Genomic DNA, 26049 nt, shown 5'->3' with positions numbered 1-26049 from the left:
AATCCAAGTAACTTGCACAAATTCAAGACAGTAGAGATCCCAAATCCAAGCCATATAATATTTTCCTTTCTGGCTCTTAACATGTCTTCAATTAAATCTTGTTTTCTTTTTTAATCCACTCTCAAGGTTAACTTAAATTTCTAAAAGTTTAACTTTTAACCAATAGCCCTTGGTGTGCAATTTTGTCCAGTCCTTTTGAAAATCCAGGCACACCATGTTGCAGGGCTTTCCACAATCCACTTGGGTTATTTTCTCGATGTTGGTAAGGCAGGATCTTCATCTTCCAAATCTGTACTGCACGTATCTATTAAGTTACACTTGTAATGTTCCAGTTTTCTCCTGATTGATTTCATTACTATTACTTGCATTCCATGTAAAATAATGAGGTTGTTGTTGCCTGTGTCTTTTTTGTCCTTTTTTGAACATAAACTGTTGCTATCTATTGGTATTTCTCCAGTGTTTAGATACTTTAATTCGCCTGACTGATGATCTCCAAAGTGTGTTTCAACACTCTGGGATATGTACCATGCATAACTGGATACTTAGTTATTTTGATCTTTTTTTAGCCTTTATATTTAATTTCGTTTATCTTGAAGTCATTGATCTTGCTTCGATTATTTGTTACGTGTGGGTAAGTTGCTCATTATGCTGGCTTTGATCATAACTGCACAATGTTAAATGTGTGACTTTATGAAATTTCAAATGGTCAAGCTAGGAAAAGATGGTGGGGTTATATATCATGTACAAAAGTTACATTTGGCTGCAAATGCAGATAGGTTTGACTTTTTTTGAATGTGCAAATTGAGTTTGATTTTTACAGTACGCTGAGACGCTGTAAGTGTAGGTGTGGAATTTGTGGCTTTTACAAATATTTAATGGAAGAACAAAATGAGGTAAAACCACAGAAAATTATCTTAATGCATTCAGTCCAGCAAGGAGTGACAGATGTGGTTTAAATGAAAGTTGCATTTTTGAACCACAATTTTGTTAGTTTAAAATGTGGAAAAGGCTCGAACTAAGAATACTGGAACAAATAACTAGTCCCAGCTATGCAATTTTTTTTTTTAAGTATTTGGATCGAGCTTCTGTAATTGCATTTCAGTACATGACCTCAGTGCTTTGAAGTGCTTAGGTACTGCTAGTTTCTCATGGCTATACTCTGTTGCTGGAAGCCTTAAAAAGCTAAGGAAAATGAAATACATTGGAAGAACACGAGTAATGGAAGTACTTGTCTTTAAAAGTGAATATTTAGGATTTAATTGTTAGCATTTAGTAGATGTTCTTGTGTTAGAGTATCTTTTTGCATAGTTTCTCTGTATCGATGTCCAACAAATGTAGGCCTGTTGAAATAGCTTTAGGTTCCTATTCAGAGTAAGTTTATGGATGGGGACTTTATTACTTGTCCCTCTGGGATTAGAAAGATATGAACAGAGATCTTTGAATCATATGAGTGTGTGCACAGGTCGGGGCAAGACGAGCCTGCCAGTTTACCAAATGGATCCAGCTTTAGATACTTACGTGGCAACTGTTCAAATGGGTTATCTCTGTAGTCCTCATGCTCATCAGGGATAGGTACATTATATCCATGCATAAGTATTGCAGAGACTGTGTACTGTGTCAAGTATGAAAAAAAGTGCATTGGATAGCACCTTTAACATAACAGGATGTCCCAAGGCATTTCACAGGACTGTTATTAAACAAAATTTGACACCGCTACGTGAGGAGATATTCGGACAGATGATGAAAAGTTTGGTCAACAATGTATGTTTCAAGGTGTGTCTTAAAGGAGGAAAGAAAAGTAGAGGGATGGAGAGGTTTAGGGATGGAATTCCAGAGCAAGGGCCTAGACAACTGAAGGCCCAGTCAGCACTGGCGGAGTGCTTAAAATCGGGGATGCTCGAGGCCAGAATTAGAGGAGCGCAGAGATCTCTGAGCGTTGTGGGGCTGGAGGAGTTTAGAGTTGGGGAGTAGTGAGGCCATGGAAGGATTTGAAAACAAAGATGAGAATTTTAAAATCAAGACATAGCTTGACCAGGAACCAGTGTAACTCAGTGAGCACAGTGGCGATATGTGAATGGGATTTGGTGCGAGTTAAGACACGGATGCTGTATTAATGAAGTTGTTGCAGATTGACAGTCGGTTTCCGATAGGCCAGAGGGTGGCTGGTATGGGAAATTGCTACCAAATGGCCACCAGTAGGGGGTACTGTTATGAGGTGGGGGCTGAATGGATGGAGCTTTACTCAGCAATTAGTTAAGTTTACCTGTTAGTGTTTGGCCATCTGAGAAAGTAAAAGCTCCTTTCCCACCATTAACATCTCGCCCTATGAACCAACAAGAGATTGGTAAGAAAAAAAGAAACTTTTAGGCTTTAAAGTTGGGTACTTTTACTCATTGTTTTCTAGACATATAGAAGTGGGCAACATTGTAGTGTTGGGACATCACACATCTTCAATGGAGTTGCAGATATCTTGGCTAGTTTAAAAAATAAAGTAATTACCCATTGAGTTATTCATGGCAAATAAATAGAACAGTCCACCCAATTAGTATAAATTCCCAGGTTCTAATTTCCTTTGGAACTAAACTAAATCAGAACATAGGTAAAATAATATTGACTTTACAGCGGTCACAATACAATTGAGTGAGTGAGGAGGGAGTCATATGCGGATTAGGTCATCTTGACCAGAACTGAATGTGAGTGAATCATTTTTAAACATAAACAAGGAATATTTTCAAGTTGCTTAAACTTCATTATTATTACTATAATGTCACTGAAACAGCATGACCATGCTTGTGTTCAAATAATGAGTTGACTACAAAGTTCAACTTCAGCTGCACACGGATTTTTTCAGCTAGTTAAGCTGAATGTTAAAGGTAAATGAATGTAGCAGCAAGGTGTTTGAGAGATGAGTGGGATGGTTGGGGATAGAAAGCGAAAAAGGCATGGGAAGGGAAGAGTTTCTGGAGGGGTGGGGGAAGACTTAAACAGAAAATCTGTAAATTCATGGGGAATGTGATGGATGAAAAGACTAAGATTAACAGTGAAGTTTTATTTTTAAATCCAGATTCTCAATCTTATCTACTAACATTTTATTTTGTAAATTTTGCACTGCTTGATTTAGTCATCCTTTACAAGCCAAAGATAAAACTCAACATTGAACTTTTACCTGGAGCTTCTCATCATTGAGGCAGAGGAACTTCTGTAGAGCCAATAGTTTTGTAAATGCTTCTATTTAAGAATTACATTTAACATCTGTTGAACCATTTTAGAAAATGCTTAAATGTACATTTGCTGATAGGAATTTGCGCTCAAACCATGTTTTTCAAATCAGTTCACAAAAAAAAAATAGGAATGTTTAGTCTAATCTTTTATTGAAGGAGAAGTAAGGCAGGTATGCTGTCACATTGGGGATGGTTTGGTTCTGTTGGCTTGTAATGATTTCAGGATAGTTGGTTAAATAGATCTGACCTTTTTTCTCATGGGCTGCACAGGTGAATACTGTTCGCCCCAGAGGATAGAGTGGGCTCAGGCACTCAGCCGCCTTCAGTCTGACCATGATTTACAACTGACATCTTGGCAGGCCTCTCAGATTAGGTTTCTGATCAGTTAGAGGCAATAACATTGCCAAAATTATGAAGACAAGTGGAGCCTAAATTTTGCATTAGTTAAGCTCATGGTTGCCAATGGGAATTTGTGTTTAAGTAGCACTTTAATGTAGGAAAATATCCCAAGGTGCTTCATTGTTGAAGAAAGGAATGATTGTGAAATTTTAGTTGGGTGCTGAGAGGTACCCGAATGCTTGGTTGAAGATTTGTGTTTTTGAGATTTAAAGGCAGTGAAAGAAGTTGAAAAGGAGAGGAAATTTAGGGAGGGAAGGAATTCAAGAGTTCGGGCAAAATGTCTGATTACTCTGCCATTAAAGTTGGAAACAAAGGTTTGCACAGCAGACCAGAGTCAAAGGACTAGAGTGCCCAGGAAGGGATACAAGGTTGGAGGAGGTTGCAGAGGTAGTGATGGATGAGTATTGGAGAAATTTTATAAGAATGGGGCTTTTAAGCTTGATGGTTTGGGTGTTAGGCAGTTTCTGTAGGTTAGCATGGAGGGGGGGGTGGTGATGAGCAAGCGGTGCTGAATGTATCAGCTGAATTTTGGACAATTGAGTTGCGCTTCTGGAGAGCAAAAATGAGTAGATTGAAGAGGAGGTTGTTGGTGCCTTTGAAAAGCAGTTCTGGAAAGAGGTGCAGTCGTTTTTGTTGAGCTTCATCTCGAGCAGCTCTGTAACAGGACTCTGCTCTACGGGCTGTTAGCAGTGATGCACACTGACATAAACATCAACTGCTGCTGGAGGGTCATCATCTCAGTGAAAGACGCACTTTGGTCTGCTCAAATCCTGCTTGTTTTCCAGTGCAAAGAGCTGTCTAAGACTGTTTGTTTGTTTGTTGTAGACTGGCACATTCTGAGATTCAGGGTGACATTTCGAGGACCGCACCAAAATTGAGGTAGCTGTTGAAAAGGCTCAATTGGGAAAGGCCACCGTTGAAGAATCTACATCTCCTTCACTTCCCCTGCACCCCCCTTGCCCATAGTATACTGAGGGGTTGGAACCCATGTTAAACCCCTTGGGCTGTATGCACCAGAGAATCTTTGGTGTGGAATGTAAATGTGTGTTGTAAATAAACTTGTAATGGTAAGTGAGACACCTCTTGTACTGTGTTGAAAAAAATTGATCTGTATTGCACTTTATTTAATGTCAAATTTGAACTGTTACGGAATGTACTTTTATAAATTATTATGAATAAAGTATATTTGTGCAAAACAAAGGGTGTTTAGAGTCAATAATTTGAATAGCATTGTTCTATCGTTGTGACTTTCAAGAAGCTTGTGAAAGGGCTTCCAACGTGTAAGATAGTAAGAGCCAACTTCTGTAGGCAAAAATATTTGTTTTGTTATAGTCCCATTTTGTTATAATAAAAATGGGGCAATAATTTGAGACGTGCTCAGTTTGATTTGAAATATGCATAACATTCTCTTGATCTTGATTAAAAAAAGTATGTCACAAATGTATTCTTCGATTCAACGCGTTTTGTATAGTTGCTTGAAAGTTAATAGTTCAATCTTAAATACAACGGTTGCATCATGCTTAGATGTGTTAATGGTGAATTATAGTTAAATGCAAGATATTTCCCATTGGAAATAATCCAAAATGCATATAATACTTGCTGAGGAGGAAGGTGTTATTCTATATTAATGACTTCGATGGAGTGTAATATATCCAAGTTTTCTGATGATACAAAGTTAGGTGGAAAAGTAAGTGGTGAGGAGGACACCAAGAGGCTGCACAGGGCTGTAGGCATGTTGGGTGAGTGGGCAAGGACATGGCAAATTTTTGTTTCATTCATTCATGGGATGTGAGCTTCGCTGGCAATGCCAGCATTTGTTAGTCATCCCTAATTGCCCTCGAGAAGGTGGTGGTGAGCTACTGCCTTGAATAGCTGCTGTCCATCTGGTGCGGGAACACCAACAGTACTGTTAGGGAGGAAGTTCCTGGTTTTTGATCCAGTGACAGTAAAGGAAGCACCAATATAATTTCAAGACAGGATGGTGTGTGACTTGGAAGGAATACAATGTAGTGAGTGATGTGTGAAGTTATTGACTTTGGTAGGAAAAACAAAAAAGCAGAATATTTTTTGAGGGTCCCGTCCTTGTACAAGAACCACAAAAAACACATGCAGGCACAGCAAGCCATTAGGTAGGTAGATGGTATAAAAGCAAAATACTGCAGATGCTGGAAATCTGAAATAAAAACTGTAAGTGCTGGAAATACTCAGCAGGTCAGGCAGCAGCTGTGGAGAGAGAAGCAGAGTTAACGTTTCAGGTCTATGACCTTTCACCAGAACAGTTCTGATGAAAGGTCACAGACCTGAAACGTTAACTCTGCTTCCCTCTCCGCAGTTGCTGCCTGACCTGCTGAGTATTTACAGCATTTTCTCTTATTTAAGGTAAATGTGTTAGAAAGGGTTTAGAGTATTGAGTAAAATAAGGTCTGACTAATTATACAGGGCATTGGTGAGGCCACACCTAGAATACTGTGTGCAGTTTTGGTCGTCTTACTTAACGACATTACTCTGGAGGAAGTGCAACAAAGGCTCGCTAGAGTGGTTCCTGGCAGGAGGGGCTTGTCCTATGAGGCGAGGTTGAGTAGACTAGGCCTGTTTTTCCTGGAGTTTAGAAGATTGAGAGGTGACATCATTGAAACACAGAAAATGTTTCAGGGGCTTGACAGGGAAAATGGTGAGACAAAGTTTTTCCTGGCTGGGGAATCTAGAACACGGGGTCGCTGTCCCATATTAAGAGGTTGGCCATTTAGGACTGAGATGAGAAATTTCTTCAGCTCAAAGGGTTGCGAATCTTTGGAATTCTCTGCCCCAGAGAGCTGTGAATGTGCATTGGCTGAGTGTATTCAAAACAGAGTTTGATCGATTTTTGAGTACTAAGGGATATGGGGATCGTGTGGGAAGGTTGAGTTGAGGTAGAAGATTTACTATGATCTTGTTGAATGGCAGAGCAGGCTGGAAGTGTCAAATGGTCTACTCCAACTTCTGTTAAGTTCTTCTGACTTATCGTTCAGCATTCCCAAGCCATGTCAGGCAGTTAGAAAGTGAACATTGAGGTTGGAAATCTGAGATAAAAACTAAGTGCTGGAAATACTCAGCAGGTCATGCAGCAGCTGTGGAGAGAGAAGCAGAGTTAACGTCATTTTTATTTGTACCTCCAGATTGAAGGCAAGATCGTTGTACTCCACTGGTCAAGTTACCAGTTGAGTTCTCCTCCATACAGTTCTAGTGGTTGGTATATTGGGGAACTGAAAACAGCTATGATAATCCTTCATATATAAAAACAAGAAATGCTGGAAATACTCTGGTCTGGTGGAGAGAGAAGCCGACTTTAATGTTTTGGGTCAGTAACACTTCATCCAGTTTTGGTGAAGGATCACTGACCTGAAACGTTAACTCTACTTCTCTCTCCACAGATGCTGCCAGATCTGCTGAGTATTTCCAGCGTTTCTTGTTTTTATATCAGATTTCCAGCATCTGCAGTATTTTGCTTTTATGCTAATCCTTCATATATGAGGTGTAAGTGGTGAGGTACAGTTGGCTGAACTGCTGCACTTGAACCTCAACATAAAGCATTGAAGAGATAATGACGTATTTAAGCCATGTAATGGCACAACAAAAGTGAATTTGGAACAGTACTTGCCGATCTACCAAGGCAAGTGAGCATAATTAAAAGGTTATCAATGGGAAAGTTAGGATAGAGGTTAAAATATTTTGTGACACAGGATGATCAGTAGTTAGGATAGTTATTTTACCAGCAACGGTGGTTGAGATCAAGGTCCTGATTTCTTTACTAAACAACTGTAAGGGGAAGACTATAGTTTTTTTTGGAACAATGAGATCAGTTTGACCATCAGGTCCTTTTGATTTGTGATTTAATGTTATGCAAGTCCCTTTATGTAACCTGGCCTCTTGAAGTGTTAGGTTTGAATTTGGAATCTAATTGGATGTAGAAATCTTGATTGATAAATTAGCATCAGTTCTAATGTGAGAAAAATTGTCTTAAATCTATCACTTGGGAAGTTTTTGACAGTTTTAACTAAACTTACCCCTGTCATTTGTCATGATTCCAATTTGTCATCAAATGCCAAAATATCAACAAAAATATTTTCAGATCTCCGTTTACAAAGAGGTAATTGGCCTTGGTCATGTTCTCAGTTTTTAGTGGTCTCTGGAAACATGAGCTGTCGAATGAAAACTATTTCAGATGTGAAGAGGAATAGTGCTAAGGTGTGTTAATAAAATTTTTGTTCCGTGTCCACCTGAAGTGTGAAGAACACTCATTTATACAATTGTATGTTTTGTTCTTCACAGCTTGGGTTGTGTCTGGAGAGAGTATTTTGAGTGATACAGTGCTAGGGTGCAGAACAATGTTCGTGGTAACAAATGGCCTCAAATGCCTTTTTATCCATCTGAACTTGCATCCTTGGGCAGCTTTCATTTCTTCAGGGCACCCCACAGCACTTCACAGACCATGAACTTATGGAGTTTAGTCGCTTGTACAAGTACAGCAAAGTCCCACAAACAGCAGTGCGATACATTACCAGGTCTTCTGTTTTTTAGTGGTGTTGATTGAGTGTTGGCCACACAACAAGGGGTGCTTCCCAGTTCTGGTCCAACTAGTGCTATAAGATCTTTTACCCAGGCAGGCAGAGAACTTCCATTGCAATAAAAGTTATTTCCTTGTCGTGTATGTCCAATGATTTGAAGTTACTGTGGTAAAAATGTTAAGTTCGGAATTAATATTGCAGTGTTAAACAATAGTGGTTTGTGGGCATGCAGATGCATTTCTATCCTGTAAGTATATTGCTCCCAATATGTTAACCATTCCTATCAGTGTTTCTGCTATATGAGTCTCTATCCTCATTTCTTTTCTTTATTTTCCTTCTCTTTGTTAATATTAAGACAGGAGACAAATTTACCTTGAATGTACCTCAAGCTAGAGGCTTAAAATTTAGATTTTAGCACCAGTCACCAAAGTCACCGTACATCCACTGTAATCAAATTTTTACTGTACTTGAAGGCATTTAATAAAATGACAGCACAAGATGCTTTTTATGGGATTCCTAGTTAATGAGTGTGTATTACCATTCAAATTTATTTGTCTCTTAGAAAGTTCACATTCCCACTTCTCAGTGAGCTATCAGTCTCATGAATGGGCTGTTTTCAAGGCCATAAATTAAGTATGATATAAGAAAAGACCATTTGATACCTCACGCCTGTTGTTTCCACACGCTATGTAAATAGCTTTATCTTGTGCACCACACAGTCCGCTAATTTCTTGCTGTAAGGTTGCGTAATGTTTTGTGCGTTCCTCAAACACAACTTGTGCAGAACTCCAGAATATGTACCAGTTTTGCATCCTACACACAGTATGTAGGCTTGTGTTTCTTGTCATAATATTTTTGAGGGCCAAGCTGTATAATCATCATGTTACATACAGAATTCTGTTTATTCTTTCACTTTTCAATAACATAAGAAATAGGAGCAGGAGAATGCCATGTGGCCCCTGGAGCCTGCTGCGCCATTCAGTATGATTCCAGATGATCTTTGACCTCAATTCACTTTGCTGCCTGATCCTCATATTCCTTGATGCCTTCAGAGTCCAAAAATCTATCCATCCGAACTTGAATATTCTCAATGACTGACTATCCAACAGTTTTTTAGGGTACAGTATTTCACTGTTCCACAAACCTCTAGGTGAAGAAATGTCTCCTCTTTTCAGTCTGATCCAATTGTCTAACGAATATTTCTAACCAGGTGTTCATTTCATCTTTTTGAAAGCTGCTTCTTTGCTTACAGTATCCAAGGCTTCAAATATGCACACTGACGTAGATTCACAGCTTTTTGTATTGAACTGTTAATGATTTCTGTTCCCTAGCTGTTGTCATGCTTCATCCAGAAGCAGAAAAGGATTTTGCTTCACCTGGAATGATTTCAATTTTTTTAAAAGGCTGTACACCAACCGATCTTATTTTAACCATGTATCTAATATTTGATAAAATGTAAATATTTAGCTGGAAAATATCAAGCTAGAAACAAACAAGAGAGGTCAGACAGAACTTTTCACTTGAACAGTAATAGCTCTGGCTTTACCCAGGAAGGCTGTTGAAGTGAGCACTATTGAGTCATAGTGTTATACAGCACAGAAACAGGCCCTTCGGCCCACCGTGGATTATAAATGGGTTCAAAAGACTTTTGGAATAAAAAGGGATTGAAGGATATTGGGAAGGTGTATTGGTTTGGATTTGGTGCGTCTAAGAGGTGTGCTTGGTCAACCTTGTGGCTTTTTCCCTTGTTTGTTTGTGATGTAGAGCAAATGCAGCCAGTGGTGAGACTTCGCAGATTAGTTGCATTGATGGTTAAATCAAAATGGTGATGAGGATCAGTGGAATTCGCCCGGACCTGCTTCACTATTTAGCACCTGAAATTGCAGAAAAACTAGGGATTGAGGGTTAATCAATTGATTTTCGAAATAACAAGTGCTTACCTTCGGCCCACCGAGTCCACGCTGACCATCAACCTCCCATTTTCCCCCTCACATCCCCACCTTCCCTCAAATCTCCTGCCACCTACCTACACTAGGGACAATTTTTACAATGGCCAATTTACCTATCAACCTGCAAGTCTTTGGCATGTGGGAGGAAACCGGAGCACCCGGAGGAAACCCACGCGGTCACAGGGAGAACTTGCAAACCCCACACAGGCAGTACCCAGAGCCGAACCCAGGTCGCTGGAGTTGTGAGGCTGCGGTGCTAACCGCTTGACTTCCTGTTAGTTTCGCTTTTGAATTGTTTTGAGTTGGGGTTGAACTGTATAGAGGGAGAGAACTTCTAAGGTAGGAGAGAAGACCACAACTCAGCTCACCTTTCCAGCACCACTCTAAAAGACCCTGAGATGTCCACTGTGTCAAATCATCTCGTCTCCTGTCTTTGAAGAAAAGCCTGCTAAATTAATTCTCAACGCCACCTGAAAAGAACTCTTCTAAAAGATCCCACTGACCCATCTACGTGTACTTGGAGGCCAGACACAACATATATCATCTGTTTGTTCAAGGATGTTTTTTTAAAATCCATAATCGAGCTATAAAAACAAAAATCCCTTTATTTTTCAGATTAACCGGTGTATGTGTGAGGGGGCTAAGGAAAAAAAGGGAACTTTAATATTTCAATCTGTGTGTTTATGCTTTAATTCATTACTGGTTAAGACTTGTTTGATCTGATAATTTTGTTTGTTGAAGAAACCTGGTTTGTGTGTTTTATTCTGGGATAAAAATAGAATCCATGATTAACCGTATCAGTAAGTGGAAAAAAATGTAAATATATGTTGTGACCTGTGGAGAAATGGAACTTGAATCAACAGTGCACTCCTTCCACCTCGATCGTAACAACAGCAAATGCTTAAGTGTCAGTTAAGGTATTCATGCCACTGTGGGCTGAAAGTAAATGCAAGGGTGTTGCCTTGTATCTGGATGTTCTGTCACTGCACAAATTGACTGTCAGAATAACTTAAAATCTGTTTATGACTTGATCCTGCTGGCAGCAAGAACCCAACCTGACCCTGCTCCGAGACAGCACCTGACCCGAACCTCGTGGCAGCAAAATTACTGGCAGATTAGCTGCAAGATCAGCTATTTCAACGGCAGCTGACCTTGTCGGCAGTAACATGTCCTTTTGGAACTTGGAGACATGACTTTCAGTGGAATAAGCTCCTGCTTATATCAGCTGGTGCTGGGATGAACAGCTGATCTTGCAGCTAATCTTTGAGAACATTTGGCTGGCATGTTGGGTCCCATTCTGCACGAGAGCACGTCGCTGCTTTTTGGTTTTTTTTCAGCTCTTGATTCCATCAGTTACCAGTAAGCTCAGTTCTGTGTGCAAAAGAGAGAATTGTGTGTAAGTGTGACTGATCAGTGACATCTAAAATGTTAACCTGTGCCTTGTGTGTACCTCAGGATGTTTCAGAAGTTTTTGTCTGGGCAAAAGGATCGTGTGGTTATGTCGCTTGAATTAAACCTACATTATTCTTGCTGAATAAAATCCTTTTTGAATAAAATTTTCAGAGTAGCTCGTTTGCCAGTTGTCTTCAGAGTTGACTGTGCAGTGTATTGGTGGCACATTGTGTAATGAGAGCTGCAGTGTTCTGTTCCAGATGAAATTCTGAAGCCACTGATCGAAGGGCTGCCTGAAGTCTTTGGGTTGGTATAGTTCATAACTAATAAAAACAATGTTTAATAATCCATTAGGTGCCCATGGGATAAGTTGTGAACCAATTGTCAAGGTTGCAGACATAAGTATTTAATGGTTAGTGTTGGCAGCACAGTGACTAAAAAGCACATTTCCATGGTGCAATAAATGTGTAATTTGAGAGTTAAACATTTTAAAAAGTTGGTAATTATTGCCTTCATTGCAATGTTAAATGCATTGACTGATCTGTCAGATAACCCTTGTCGTTATTAATAACAGATCTGTAAAGCTAAAGACTGTAATAGTGTGACTGTTAGGTGCATTTATTGTAATTGTCCAGCAATGCCTTGATTCTAAAAATTTTCATCCTTGTTTTTAAATCTCTCCAGGACCTTGCCCCTCCCTATGTAACCTGCTCCAGCCCTACAAACCTTTGAGAACTCTGCATTCCTCCAATTCTGGACTCATGTACATTCCCGATTTTAATAACTCTACCATTGGTGACCATGCCTTCAGTTGTCAAGGCCCTAAGCTCTAGAAAACCCTCCCAAAGCCTTTCCGCCTCTCTGTCTCTCTCTGCTGCTTTAAGACACGCTTTAAAACCACCCTTGTCCGTCCTAACATCTCCTACGTAGCTCGGTGTCAAATTTTGTGTGATAATGCTCCTGGGAAGCGCCTTGGGATATTTTACTACGTTAAAGGTGCTACGTATCCCAGACTCCTGCATCACCATCCCTGGGTACATCTTGTCTCGCTGTAAGGATAGACCCATCGGAGGTGGCAGCACAGTGGTATACAGTCAGGAGGCAGTTGCCCTGGGAGTCCTCAACATTGACTCCAGACCCCATGAAGTGTCATGCTATCCGGTTGAATATGGGCAAGGAAACCTCCTGCTGATTGCCACCGACTTCCCTCCCTCAGATGATGAATCAATGCTCCTCCATGTTGAACATCACTTGGAACAAACACTGAGGGTAGCATGGGCACACAATGTCCATCACAAACAGTGGCTCACTGAAGTCACTACTAATGAAGCTTGCCGAGTCCTGGAGGATATATCTGCTTGACTGGGCCTACAACAGGTGGTGAGAGAACCAACGAGGAAAAAACATGCTTGAATTTGTCCTCACGCATCTACCTATCGCAGATGCATCTGTCCATGACAGTATTGGTTGGAGTCACCACCGCATAGTCCTTGTGGGGATCACATCTTGAGGATGCACTCCATTGTGTTGTATGGCAGTACTGCCTGCTCGATGGGATAGATTCGGAACAGATCAAACAGCTCAAAACTGGGCATCTATGAGGAACTGTGGGCCATCAGCAGCAGAATTGTATTCAACCACAATCCGTAACCTTCTGGCCAGCCATATCCTTTACTTTACCATTACCAACAAATCAGGGGACCAACCCTGGTTTCATGAGAAGTGTAGGAAAGCTTGCCAAGAGTAGCACCAGCCATACCGAAAAAATAAGCTGCCAACCTGGTGAGGCTACATCACTAGGTTATGTGCATACTAAAAAGTAGCAGCATGCAATAGAAGGAGCTAAGTGATCCCGCAACGAACTGATTAGATCCAAGCTCTGCAGTCCTGCTGCATCCAGTCGTGAATGGTGGTGGACAATTAAACAAGCAACTGGAGGAGGAGGCTCCACAAATATCCCCGTCCTCAATGATGGTAGAGCCCAGCACATCAGTGCAAAAGACAAGGCTAAAGCATTTGCACCTACCTTCAGTGAGCGATGTCTATCCAGAGTTCCTGCTGTGTTTTGCTGCTTTTTTATACTAATTTTAAAAACGAGCTTTTGTCAAATTTTTTCTGGGTTTAACCTTGTTCAGTGTCTTATGACCCTTCATTCAATTGATGAACGTATGCAATGATAGGGGCCTGATATCCTGGTCAGTATCCTTTTAAATTACGTCTCAGCAACTTTTGTATCCTATCTTTTTTCTTTCCACACTATAGCTTTTGTCCTGTGGTGTCATTGTGCTGAAAAGAGAAGATCTGCTAGCATACAGGTCAAACCAGTTTTGATTTACTTGCGGCTTAACCATATTTGCTACATTAGCTGTTCTGTGTCCGTACTTGATCAAAATAATGGATGAACATATCTCTAATCTTGCATGCACAACAGAAATAAGAACGTATAACTTAAATGCACTAACCAGATTGGTTGATGCAGAAGTAGGCAGACTTGGGATGCTAACTGCTGTTGAAGCCACGATAGATACACACCTTATTTGGAACATTTTACTTTTCTAGCTGAACTGTTGCTGTGAAGCCATGAGTTTACTTTCACTGTAAACACAAATGCATAGATAAGTATAATTATGTAGGTGTTATCACTTGGATTTGTATTGGGACTGATCATTTGGCTATTGAAAAACTGAAAATATATGCATCTATCATTCATTTGCGCTCTAATTTCATCACTCCATTCCCCATTCTTGACTTTTATAATAGGGGCATCTGCTTCAAAATTAAAACTGCTTTTACAGAAGTTGAGTACGTGCTCTGCATTGGTCCAGAGTCAATTAATGACTAATTAAAGTTGTTATAAGCAGCATTAAAAGAGGCAAATTGGCACTAGAATGCATTTTGCTAATCTTTTATTTTGTGAAAACAATTGTATGGGCTGTTATTTATTTTCTCCTTCAGTTTTTCCTCCATCTGTTTAGTGGAGATTATCTTTGCGTTCTTGTGAATTGCCCCTGAATTGTAGGCAGTTTGTTTCCCAGTTTCTCCCATTGTATTAGTGCCTGCTGGAACAAGCTGGGCATGGGTGTCGTTTTGAGTTGTTGCCCTATCCCGTCACCAGAAATTAAGATTGGGGAACTGGTCTGCACTGATTTTTTTTAAAGTGCAAAAAATGAATGTCTAGAATTTGCAATGTGAGTAAGTGCTTATATATTGTACAATGGAACATTGCATTTGAGAAGATTACAATGTGAAGGACAAAACCTATAGACCACAAATTAATTGAAGTCTTGAGGTAACTTTCTGGTCCTACAATCACATAATTTGGGATTAATTGAAGTCTCCTCTCATGAATAGATATCACTTTCTTGGATTCGCCCTTGGTGAGAACAATTATCAAGTTGTAGGATTTTGTTTCATCCTGTCTGCTGTTGGACAGATGTAGGAGGCAAGCAGTAAGTGAATGCATGGTCTGGATCTTGGGCATTAACCCACGTGTTTGGGTGTGATGGGGGAAGAGAGTCTCCTGGACAAGCCTCCTAGTTGGGAATCCCTGATAACTAATTTGAAGTAGTTTAAAAAACAGATGCTTGCATCTGTAGCTTAATTGGACAACATGAATTAGTCATATCTCAGCTATCTGCCAAGGCATCAAGGCCAGGAATCTAATGTTAATTGTCTTAACTCAATTTCACAAATTGTACATTTCCAGCATTTTCTGTTTTTCTTCCAGTTAATGTGTATGGTGGAAAATTGTATTTCAAGTCCTCAACAAGAAAATTCTCTTGTGATTTCAGTTAAATGCAATATGTTTAAGGCATTGGCACTCCAGTTGCCTTGATGTGTACTGGATGGATCTCGTGCAGAAGAAGACATGTTTAAGGAATTGGAGAATCCTGTTAATGCTATTGGACAAGACTTTATGGAGCTACACACCACCGTTTGCAGAAAAGGAGATTGACTAGTAGAAACTAACCAAGGTGTTGTTTTCTTCCAGGAATATTTTGGTGGATAAACCTCATGACCAGTCTTCAAGGTGGTCCTCTGAAAGCAACTACCCTCCTCAGGTGAAAGACCTTACAATTGTGCTCTTTGTTTTTCATTCTGCTTGTATAATTCTTCTTGCATTAATTCTTTCAAGTCTTTGCATATTACTTTACAGAAGCTTCACGAATATGTGTATTCTGCTTCTTAATTGAAGTGAGGGACACAATGCTTTTTTTTTCAGTCTGCTCACTCCTGTTCCTAGTATCTAGGATTTGCAACAAGCACTTAACTTGAGGATTTTCACAAGTTCAATGCTGTATACGTTTCCATGTGGCTGTGGTAATAAACCTGAACCTAAACCCCGAACTATTGCTTCTGTGTGACTTTTGAACTGTCCAAAACCTTTGTAAATCCCTTACTGGATGAGCCTATCCGGTGGTAATATGTACAAAATTTGAAGGTAGTTGTATGAAGTCAAAAATGATTAGATTGAAACCACCTTCATTTACTCCACTTCTATCTTGTGCACATTGTTAGAGGAAATACTTAATGCTCCATAAATTGGATGATTGCAGAGAACCAGCAAAATGCACAATTTTTGAATTCCCACATTTCACCTCACCATCGGTGGTAGGTCCTCCAGTCGCCTTGCTCTCTGAAATTCCTTCCTTGTGTCTCCATTGCCACTCTTTCTTAACTCTTTAAAGTCAAACAAAAACCCAAATAATCCACAAAGTCAGTCGAGGTAGTCTCAATCCAATCGCTAGTGCAGGTCCATTGGATACCAATGAACAATTCAAATTCCGGCACCTTTACCTGACAGTACTCCTGACAGCAGATGCAAAATTCTCTCAGTTGACGACTTTGACAGTTTCAAACGACAGTGTCGAAGTAAATTTTCACTAAGTGTATCTCCTATTCTGTGGCAGTAAACCAGGTCTAAGCATTTGCATATTTGTACCATGATGCAAGTATGCAGATATATGGATCTGGCTGTATGTCATTTCTCCTTGTGTTTTACAGATGCAACCTTGTTTTCATTTCTTCTGATCATTTAAAAATATGTAAGTATATAATCTAGATAAATTCAGTCTTCCAAAATATAAACTTGTTCTAAGCTCTGGTTGGAGGTGATGGGGGGAAAGTGGGACACTACATGCAGGGTTTGTTTGCAAACAGATGTAGGTAAATGAATTAGGTCATAGATGTTTCTTTTGTAGAAATTCCAGCATGCCCCCACAGATATAGGATACAGGACCTGCTGAGTATTGCCAGCATTTCTTGTTTTTATTTCAGATTTCCAGCATCTGCAGTATTTTGCTTTTATTACAGGATCGAGTGGTTCCTGTTAAAAGGTGAACACCACTCGTGTGTGCAGACAGCTGGCTGACCCAAACTGATTTCATCCAAAGACATGGCTTCGTGGCTTCAGGTTTAATGTGCACTGATGGTACCCAGCTCTAGCCACCACCTTTGACTGCTCCTCCCCTTTTAGTTTTAATCTTTGAGCTGCAGTTGTTTCAATTAAACAAAGAGAAGACCAAAGCCATTGTCTTCAGTTGCTGTCACAAACTCTGTTCCCTTGTCAAAGGACAAAGAACAGTACAGCACAGGAACAGGCCATTCGGCCCTCCAAGCCTGCGCCGACCTTGATGCTTGCCTAAACTAAAACCTTCTGCACTTCCGGGGACCGTATCCCTCTATTCCCATCCTATTCATGTATTTGTCAAGATGCCTCTTAAACATCGCTATCGTACCTGCTTCCACCACCTCCCTCGGTACCAAGTTCCAGGCACTCACCACCCTCTGTGTAAAGAACTTGCCTCGCACATCCCCTCTAAACTTTGACCCTCTCACCTTACATCTATGTCCCAATGACTATGTCATTGATTTCATCCACCTCCCTGCCCACTGTTGCAGGCTGAACTAGTGTTTGCGTCCTTGGCTTCTAATTTGTCCCTCAGCTGAGCTTCTAACCCATAATGGCTCGATCACAAAGACCACTTACTTCCACCTCCACCTTTGTTGCTTTCAGACTTAATTATTTCAATGCTCTCCCAACTTCTGTTCAGAAACTTGAGCTCATGCAAAGTTGTGCCAGTATCCTAACCTGCATCAAGTTCCACTCATCCATTTTGATTGTATTTTGAAGTTGGAGGAATTTGTGGTTGTATCTTTTCTTGATGTTTTTCATAAGTTTGTAAGTCCATATCATGGAGGGGAAACAAATTGGATGTTCAAATTGAGAAATATAAATATTAAATGTTCTCGAACCTACAACATAGCAGAGAAAATAGCATTTTGTGACCAAAAGAGATTGATGCAGGTCTACTACTCGGCTACAGACTCCGTTGTGAATCAAATGTACTGCAGTTTCCCACAATTTATTTAGGTGGAAATTTATGAAAATCTCTGCTGTATGGTGATAAAATTTGCATAACTTAAAAACTACAAAGCATTTTCAGTGCTGCAGAACAAAATATGAATTTCAAGCTGGCTTAATTTCTATCAGTGTCGTGCTCTTGTCTGCTTGTGATCTATAATGTAGGAGATACCATGCTCTAGTGGCAGTTTTTAAGAGTACCACATACTGTTATGTGCATCAATGGTTATTTCCCAATCTTTGTGTGGTTTGCTGTATATAGAATGTTTTCTTCATGATTCCTCAGCAGCTGTTGCATATTTTATATTGGGAACTAGATTTTATTTAAATTTGTAGTCAAAAGAAATGTAGGCCCAAAAGGTACTCACGAAGCCTTACCCATGCCTTGCGTTGTGAAAATTTGATTTGTGTATCATAGTGTTTAGTCTTTTCTTCAGATGTTTGGGGACAGATGAGTCATCAAATTCTTCTGTCAGTCCTCCTAGCCTGTAAAATTACTATCCAGTGCGTCCACAAAAGAAGCTGAAAGTGGAGGTCAGATGAGCTGTGTGCATGGTTTCATTAACGCTGACCTATAGAGTATGAATTATTTTGAAAGTCGGAGGTCCTTCTGTATCCATTTAAAATCCCGTCGTCTTGGTAATCATTTCAGTGTGAAATATCCTATCCCTTCTGTTCAGTCTGTCCTTCTCCCAGTACACAAGAGAACTTGACATGAGCAGTGGATCTACCATGCGTTCCCAGTCTGTCCCAATTCTGGTGTACGCAACATCCCAGATAACCATTGACTGCCCCGATGAGATCCTGTGCACACGCTACCCTAGATAACCAGCCCAAGACCTTTACAACACTAGTGGAACTTCTTTGTCCCTCTCCCAGCGCGCATACAATACCAGATAAGCTGCCCATGGTTTGATATGTTAACAGCGGAACTTCTTTATATTCACAGTTTTTCTTCCTCCCAGTGTTTGCAGTATGCCAAACGAGCTGCTGAACGTCAGCTTTGAATAATTCAAGCATATTTTAGCTATTCTTGGTGTCAGATCTTCAACTTGATGGTTTAAGTTAAATCAGGAAATGTGTGGAAACATCTAGCAAGTATTTAAGTCAGTGCATATCTATCTGTAATGTGTTTAAAAGTATTGTGTGCAGTGTTTGTCATAGTTGCCATCATTTTTAATGATCTGGCTCAAAGTAAAACAGCCATCCAGAAATTGCGAAGGACAACCAATCTGCAATGAGCAGTCTGAAGTAAAAGTTAAGAGGAAAAAAAGAACAGTTTTAACAGTGCTGTATGTCTCTATGACTCTATTACTCTAAAAAGGAGGTGGTAACCTAATTTAATCAAAGTTTTCTGACAATTTTCTTATGCTGTTATTTTTCTTTCAGTAATTGAATCCAATGTCTGAAATAAAGACTTAATTTTTTTCACTTTTTGAAATTTTATTTAACATATTCTGCAATACAATTCACACATTGAGTTGCACCATCTCTCTTTAAAAACTCCAGCCGCCCAAAAACCTGGACCTTGACATAGATAATTTTGCCCAGAAGCACTGCTTTGTCAGCTGAAGGCAGACCTTTGATTTTGGATGTACACAGTTGCCCTTGAGGGTTCAGTAGAAATTAGCTCGACCAAGTTCTAAACACTATTATTCTTTTGGGCCTCCTTATCTCGAGAGACAATGAATACGCGCCTGGAGGTGGTCAGTGATTTGTGAAGCAGCGCCTGGAGTGGCTATAAAGGCCAATTCTAGAGTGACGGGCTTTTCCACAGGTGCTGCAGAGAAATTTGTTTGTCGGGGCTGTTGCACAGTTGGCTCTCCCCTTGCGCCTCTGTCTTTTTTCCTGCCAACTACTAAGTCTCTTCGACTCGCCACATTTTAGCCCCGTCTTTATGGCTGCCCGCCAGCTCTGGCGAACGCTGGCAACTGACTCCCACGACTTGTGATCAATGTCACACGATTTCATGTCGCGTTTGCAGACGTCTTTAAAGCGGAGACATGGATGGCCGGTGGGTCTGATACCAGTGGCGAGCTCGCTGTACAATGTGTCTTTGGGGATCCTGCCATCTTCCATGCGGCTCACATGGCCAAGTCGTCTCAAGCGCCGCTGACTCAGTAGAGTGTACAAGCTGGGGATGTTGGCCGCCTCGAGGACTTCTGTGTTGGAGATAAGGTCCTGCCATCTGATGCCAAGTATTCTCTGGAGGCAGCGAAGATGGAATGAATTGAGACGTCGCTCTTGGCTGACATACGTTGTCCAGGCCTCGCTGTCATAGAGCAAGGTACTGAGGACACAGGCCTGATACACTCGGACTTTTGTGTTCGTAAAGACTATTAAGTTCAAGTTTATCTCTACATTTTTAAATAGAGATGAAAAAAGACCCACTTTAAAGACAAGTTTAACTGATTACATAATTCGGTAATTGAATCCTATCAGATTTGAAGTCAGACACTTCCTTATACCAAACGTAGCTTTTGTTCATTTTTGTTCATGAATTGGTTGTGCAGTTTTCACAGTGGAACAATCCCTGTTCCTCTCAGTTGTTTTTGAAAATAATTTAAATAGAAACTGGATGATAAATTTAAGTAGGTTTTCAACAAAATTAAATCTATACTATTGTTACTTTAGAAGGTATATTAAACTGAGAGACATGGAAATAGACTTCAACCCAATTCATTTCATTTCCTTTTTGGGGAAAAAAAAGGGAAATATATTTTGAAAACTTCTCAGGAATAGCGGGTGGCTAGCTTAACTTCAGTAAATGTTATAATTGTTGAGAGCAGTCACAGACACCAACCACAATGCAGAGTTTTTTTTCTGCAAAGTTGAACATTAGTGCTGTTAGGACCCTTCTGTTTTTTTGTCTTTACTCTAAGCATTGTTGTCTGACCTCAAAGCCTCCAGTAAGCTAAACTTCAATTTCCTTCCCACATTTCAGCTAAAAGCCAGATAGCCCCCTCCAGCTGTGCCCAAGCCTAGGTTTTTTTGACATGACCACAGCCCTTTGCCTGTCCTTGACCTTCCATGATACCAGATCCCACTGCCGGCCAAGGTAAATAATGCCCTCGTGCAGCTGAACCCCTTACCACTCCTCGCTAAGTATTGCTATAAATACTATTACCTACCTCCAACTGGGTGCATCTATAATTACTGAGATTTTAAAAATAGCAATACATCCCAGTACACAGTTAGTTTCGTTATTGAGTTTAAATTAATAGTCACATCGAAATGTTCATTAGCAATGGGTACCCATGTGTTATGTTTTATATTTCTGACTCTAGATTAGATTATCTCCATTAAACTCAGTCTGTAGCTTTTAACCATTTACTGAAAATTCAAAAGATTTGGGTCAAACAGACTAATCATCGTCAGCTTAACGCAAGCTCAGTCTCCTATGCTTTTCCAACTTTCCTATTCCCAGACTAGTTCTTAGTCGAACTAGCTAAACTGCCATTGAATCTGTGCTCTTTGATCCTTTGAAGCTTAGTTTTGGAACTTTGTCAAGGGTGTTCTGAAATTCTAAGTATTTTACACCCAATAGAAAGTTTTGATTGCTATTGTTTTTGTTGCTATTTCTTGGAATTCCATTATGTTTGAAGAAGTGGCTTGCCAATTCTTAATATAAGCGAAATACTGCGGATGCTGAAAATCTGAAATAAAAACAAGAAATTCTGGAAAAACTCTGAAGAAGAGTTCTGAAGAAGGGTCACTGACCTGAAACGTTAACTCTGCCTCTCTCTCCACAGATGCTGCCAGACTTGCTGAGTATTTCCAGCATTTATTGTTTTTATTTTATAATATTATTGTCAATTCTTAAACCATGTTGATAATCACTAAGCTGAACATTTTTATAAATTTTTTTTTAGAAAAAAGAGCATTTTTGCTGTACCATGTTAACTGGATTATAATTCTGTTTGATATCATTTATCTTGGAATAAGATTGCATTAGCTCTCTTAAAAAAAAATAAAAATTCTTAGCCTTTCTGTGAATTGCCTTTGATTCTTTTCCTCCAGTACTTGATTCTGAAACTTGAGAGGCCCGCAATAGTCCAGAGCATCACCTTTGGCAAATATGAAAAGACCCATGTATGCAACCTGAAGAAGTTCAAAGTTTATGGGGGAATGAGTGAAGAGAACATGACTGAACTGCTGTCAAGGCAAGTGATAGTAGCAGTGTTATGATTTTCATTGTCTAGTCTGTTGATTGCTTCCCTATTCAGCAGTAATATTATTTGAGACGTTTTGTATTCCGAATTAATCAATATGTAGGCGACTGATTATGAGGTAGAGATCCAATTGAGGACTTAGGGTATCATTCCTAGATTGACAGTACATCTGAGCGCCTTTACTATCCAATTAACATCACTTTCTTGTATCATCTTAGGTTGGATGGTTTATGATTTTTTTTTTCGCTGACAGTTTTTGCAATGGACCCTGGTGTACCAGGCTTCTCTCCCGGTTTGATGTGCTCAGAGCTTGTTAATGTCTAATGCCAGGATTTCTGGTACTTTTGGGTTTGAATTTTCATGTGGAGAACAAATTATGGATATCATAATTGGTTGACTTGAACTATGTTTCACAAGCTGGAGCACCAGCTCTGGGACTGGATTATAAAATTGAGCCATACCTTTCTGTTGGACATATGATTTTCTTGATTGTGCCAGGGCTGTAATTCACTCTAAGCAAATTGTCTATGAAATATATACTTTGTAGATAATCTGTACTTATAGTAATGGGAATCATACCTTTCTGTGAGCACTATTTGGTATTGCAGAGAAGAACTCTCAAGTGTAATTATCTCCAGGCACTTGTTTGATCGCCTTTGTGGACTGGAGAGGAATTTCCCAAATTTTTTTTATCCCCTGTAAACTTGACCCAAAGTTTTTATTTGCTTCTTCCAACAGATAGTATGGTTGGTGGGTGGAGGCAGAGGGGAAGTTCCACAATAATAGTATAGGACAGATAGTCCTTTCCTATTCATTTTCATGCATTATGATGTAGCACCAACATGGCAAAGCTATGGGCAGGCCTGGGAGCTGAAAGTTCTAGTTTACAAAATCAAGTAGAAAATAGATGGGTGAGAGTGTGATTCAAAGAATTAGAATGTAGAGTTGATGCAGGGAATGGCACAAACATGTAATCTATTTGAAATTTGCAGACAAGCTAGAGAAAAAAGCAGGAGCAGAGTCATAATAGACTGTTGTAATAGTAATCCAAGTGGGTAAGAAAGGACAAGTAGGGTTAAGGAACATCCAGGAAATGATGACGGTAGCATAATTATATAATATTTCAGAATGAGTGAACAATTTAAGATAAAGGCAATGTAGAATGGAAGAAAGCTATTTTCAAATTAGATTAAAAAATAAATTAGTTTAAGTAAACTGATCAGCCAAGGTAACCATGCATAATGGGAAGCATTCAGACAGGAAATAATTACAGAATCACAGGGTGTCGACTAGATATTCTACCATATTTAGTAACAGTGATGCGGCAGAAGCTGGAATTGCTTGGATGAGCAGAGAAATAAAATGAGACTTGAAGGGTTTTAACCAATTGAAGGCTAATAATACAGAATAAAATCAAGTAAAATAGCAAGGGTAATCAAAAAGAGATTAGCTAAGTTGAGTCAATAAAAATTAGCATCGTACGTAACACAATACTGCATTTTAATAACACGAGAGTATGGGTGATTAGAGAGTAAAAATAAATTATGGAGGATAAATGAATGGTGCAGAAATTAAATGAATACTTAGCCCTTTCCACAGATGAGCTTGATATTGGGAACGAGAAGGTACGAGAGGAGACAGTAGAGCAGTCGGTTAGTATAATTTAGATGAAGTTGTACTGAAGACATTGTTAGAAAAAGCACTGGGCCCGATGTGTACCTCTGAGAAAATAAAGGAAGAGAAAGTAGCTGAGTAGAATGCATATAATGGCTATAATATTTTTAAGTAAGTTTCGGGAGATATGGGGAAAGGGCACTGGCATGGGATTGTGTGGAGAGCTTTCTCAGAGCAAGTATAGCTGCACTGGGTCACATGGCTACTTCCTCTGTTAAGTTCTACAGAGCTGATTTTTGTCTACCTTGATTTCCTTCTGAGTTTTTTTTTAAGATAGTCAAACTCATTTTGTGTGTTGAAAAATTCTTGTATTCTGTGTGATCATTTTGATTTTGAACTTGCTTGTGTTTGTAAAACTGAATTAAACTTTAATCAATCCCTTTGCACAGCATCTGGTTGTTGAACAATTGTACAATTGTACAAACTCAAAATGGGGAACTTCTGTTGTCGAGGCATAATTTTATGTCCATGAATGTTACATTTACATCACTATTCTAGATAGTACATAGGTGCTTTCTGTATTATGTCAAAAATTAATCTGAACAGTGCATTTCTTGGATATTGGGCTGCATTATAACCAGTATAGGAGAAACTCTTCTCATTTGAAAGTTAATTTTAATCCGCTTTGTGACATGAATAGCACCAATTTAAAGCTCAACTTGGATATTTTTGGTTACAGTCGATTGGTGTTGATACACAAAGCATGGATGATATGGAGGAGGCATTAACAGTAGATGATGCACAGTAGAGTAGTGGAAACTATTAGATCTAGGATTTGAGCACATAATTTATATGGCTGCGTTTGCTGACAACACAACCACTAGGTGGCGCAGTACTAGCACATGCGCAAATGCAGCCTCTTTAACTGAAGCGTCACTGTCTGTGACATTCAGGCACCTGCCAGGATTAAAGATGGCGCTGCTTAATTTATCACAAAAAAACAATTTCAACATGAAAATCCCCTCAAAGGTTGCTATTGCCACCTCCACCCCACTCCCTACAGTCCCCCATTCCCTCCTACCATTGCTTCGTTTGTATCATTTCTTGGATGTCTCCTGTTCAACTGTTTGGATTTTTTTTTGACACAGAAAGAACATCTCTGGTATGATACTGCCACTGAAATTTGGAAGGTACAACATCTTTCTATGGGACGGTAAAGTCAATGTTTACACTGTGCACTTTATGCAAGAAATAACACTGAATTTCTGCCCCACCCCTGCCTCCATTCTGCAGTCTCCCATTCTCCCAATCCACACATTCACACTTGCTTCAGCCTCGCCGTTTTCCCCCCTTCCCTCAGCCGCTCCCTCCAGACCTTGTCACTGCCCCCCCCCCCCCGCTTCCCACTCGTTTCCCCTTCTCCCCCCCGCCACCTCATCTCCCCAGCCGTTGGTTCCCCGCTTGTCCATGCATTCCCCCCCCCCCCTCCTTCAAGACGCTAGCTCCAGGCCGCGCCACGTCCCTCCTCTCGGCCATTCACTCCCGCATTTGATAGTTCTTCGCGTGCTGCCCGAAGAAGCAAGGCGGCTGCGAGGGGTGATGGGGTGACGGAGGAGTGAGTGGCCAAAAGGAGGGAAGCTGTGCAGCCTAGAGTTAGCAGCTGGAGGCGGTGGGGGGTTGCATGGGGGGTGGAGGGAAACGAGAAGCGGGCGACAATCGGCCGAAGAGAGTGGGGGGGGGGGGGGGGGGGTGGGGTCTGGAGCGAGCAGCTGAGTGGGGGGATGGGGGAGAAAGCATCGAGGCCTGGAGAGAATGGTCAGTGGGGTGGGAGGGAAGCTGGCGTGGGGAGCAAGTAGCTGATGACGTTTTCTTGTGTATGCACCAATTAGTCCTGGCAAGACATTGGCTGCACACGCGCAGCATCTCAGAGCAGGAGACCGTTTGCGCATATGCGCAGCTTGGAGCGCTCTGATGATGGCGGGCCGCTGTGTTGTCAGGAGTCCCTTTGAATTTATACTGCTGTTTAGTGGCAGTGCTGCATTGTCAGAAGTCATGTCTTCTGCTTAAGATGTTAGCAGATCTGTCTGTTCCAGATGACACAAGTGGATATTAAAAATCTCCTGGTACTATTTTAAGAGTTCCAGGTGTCCTGGTATAAGTTTTTGTTTGTAAACCAACATCATCAAAAATGTTTTTTTTTGCTGTTTGTGGGACATTCTGTGTGCAAATGACTGCCTACCTAAGTAATTGCACTGCAAAGTACTTGAATGTATGTGAATTATTTCTGGCTGCATGAGACATGACTTGATAGAGATAGATAGATACAGCACTGAAACAGGCCCTTCGGCCCACCGAGTCTGTGCCGACCAACAACCACCCATTTATACTAACCCT

The 26049-nt window shown here is 40.3% G+C and overlaps 1 protein-coding gene across 5 annotated transcripts in view; it reads left to right on the top strand.

Moving 5' to 3' along the window:
- mkln1 (muskelin 1, intracellular mediator containing kelch motifs) overlaps positions 1–26049 on the top strand; it is a 168021-nt gene that overhangs the window by 11037 nt on the left and 130935 nt on the right. For 2 of the 5 annotated variants that reach the window (XM_068059462.1, XM_068059460.1), the window contains exons 2-3: positions 15497–15566; positions 21890–22032. In XM_068059462.1, coding sequence (XP_067915563.1) covers positions 15497–15566; positions 21890–22032 — 213 coding nt within the window. Of the gene's footprint in view, positions 1–11389; positions 11473–15496; positions 15567–16509; positions 16551–21889; positions 22033–26049 lie in introns of those variants that run through there. The other 3 variants (XM_068059461.1, XM_068059464.1, XM_068059463.1) reach the window with 3 other exon arrangements.

The sequence above is a fragment of the Heterodontus francisci genome, chromosome 27, assembly GCF_036365525.1.
Source record: "Heterodontus francisci isolate sHetFra1 chromosome 27, sHetFra1.hap1, whole genome shotgun sequence".
NCBI lineage: Eukaryota > Metazoa > Chordata > Chondrichthyes > Heterodontiformes > Heterodontidae > Heterodontus > Heterodontus francisci.
This window is presented reverse-complemented; position numbering and strand designations above follow the sequence as displayed.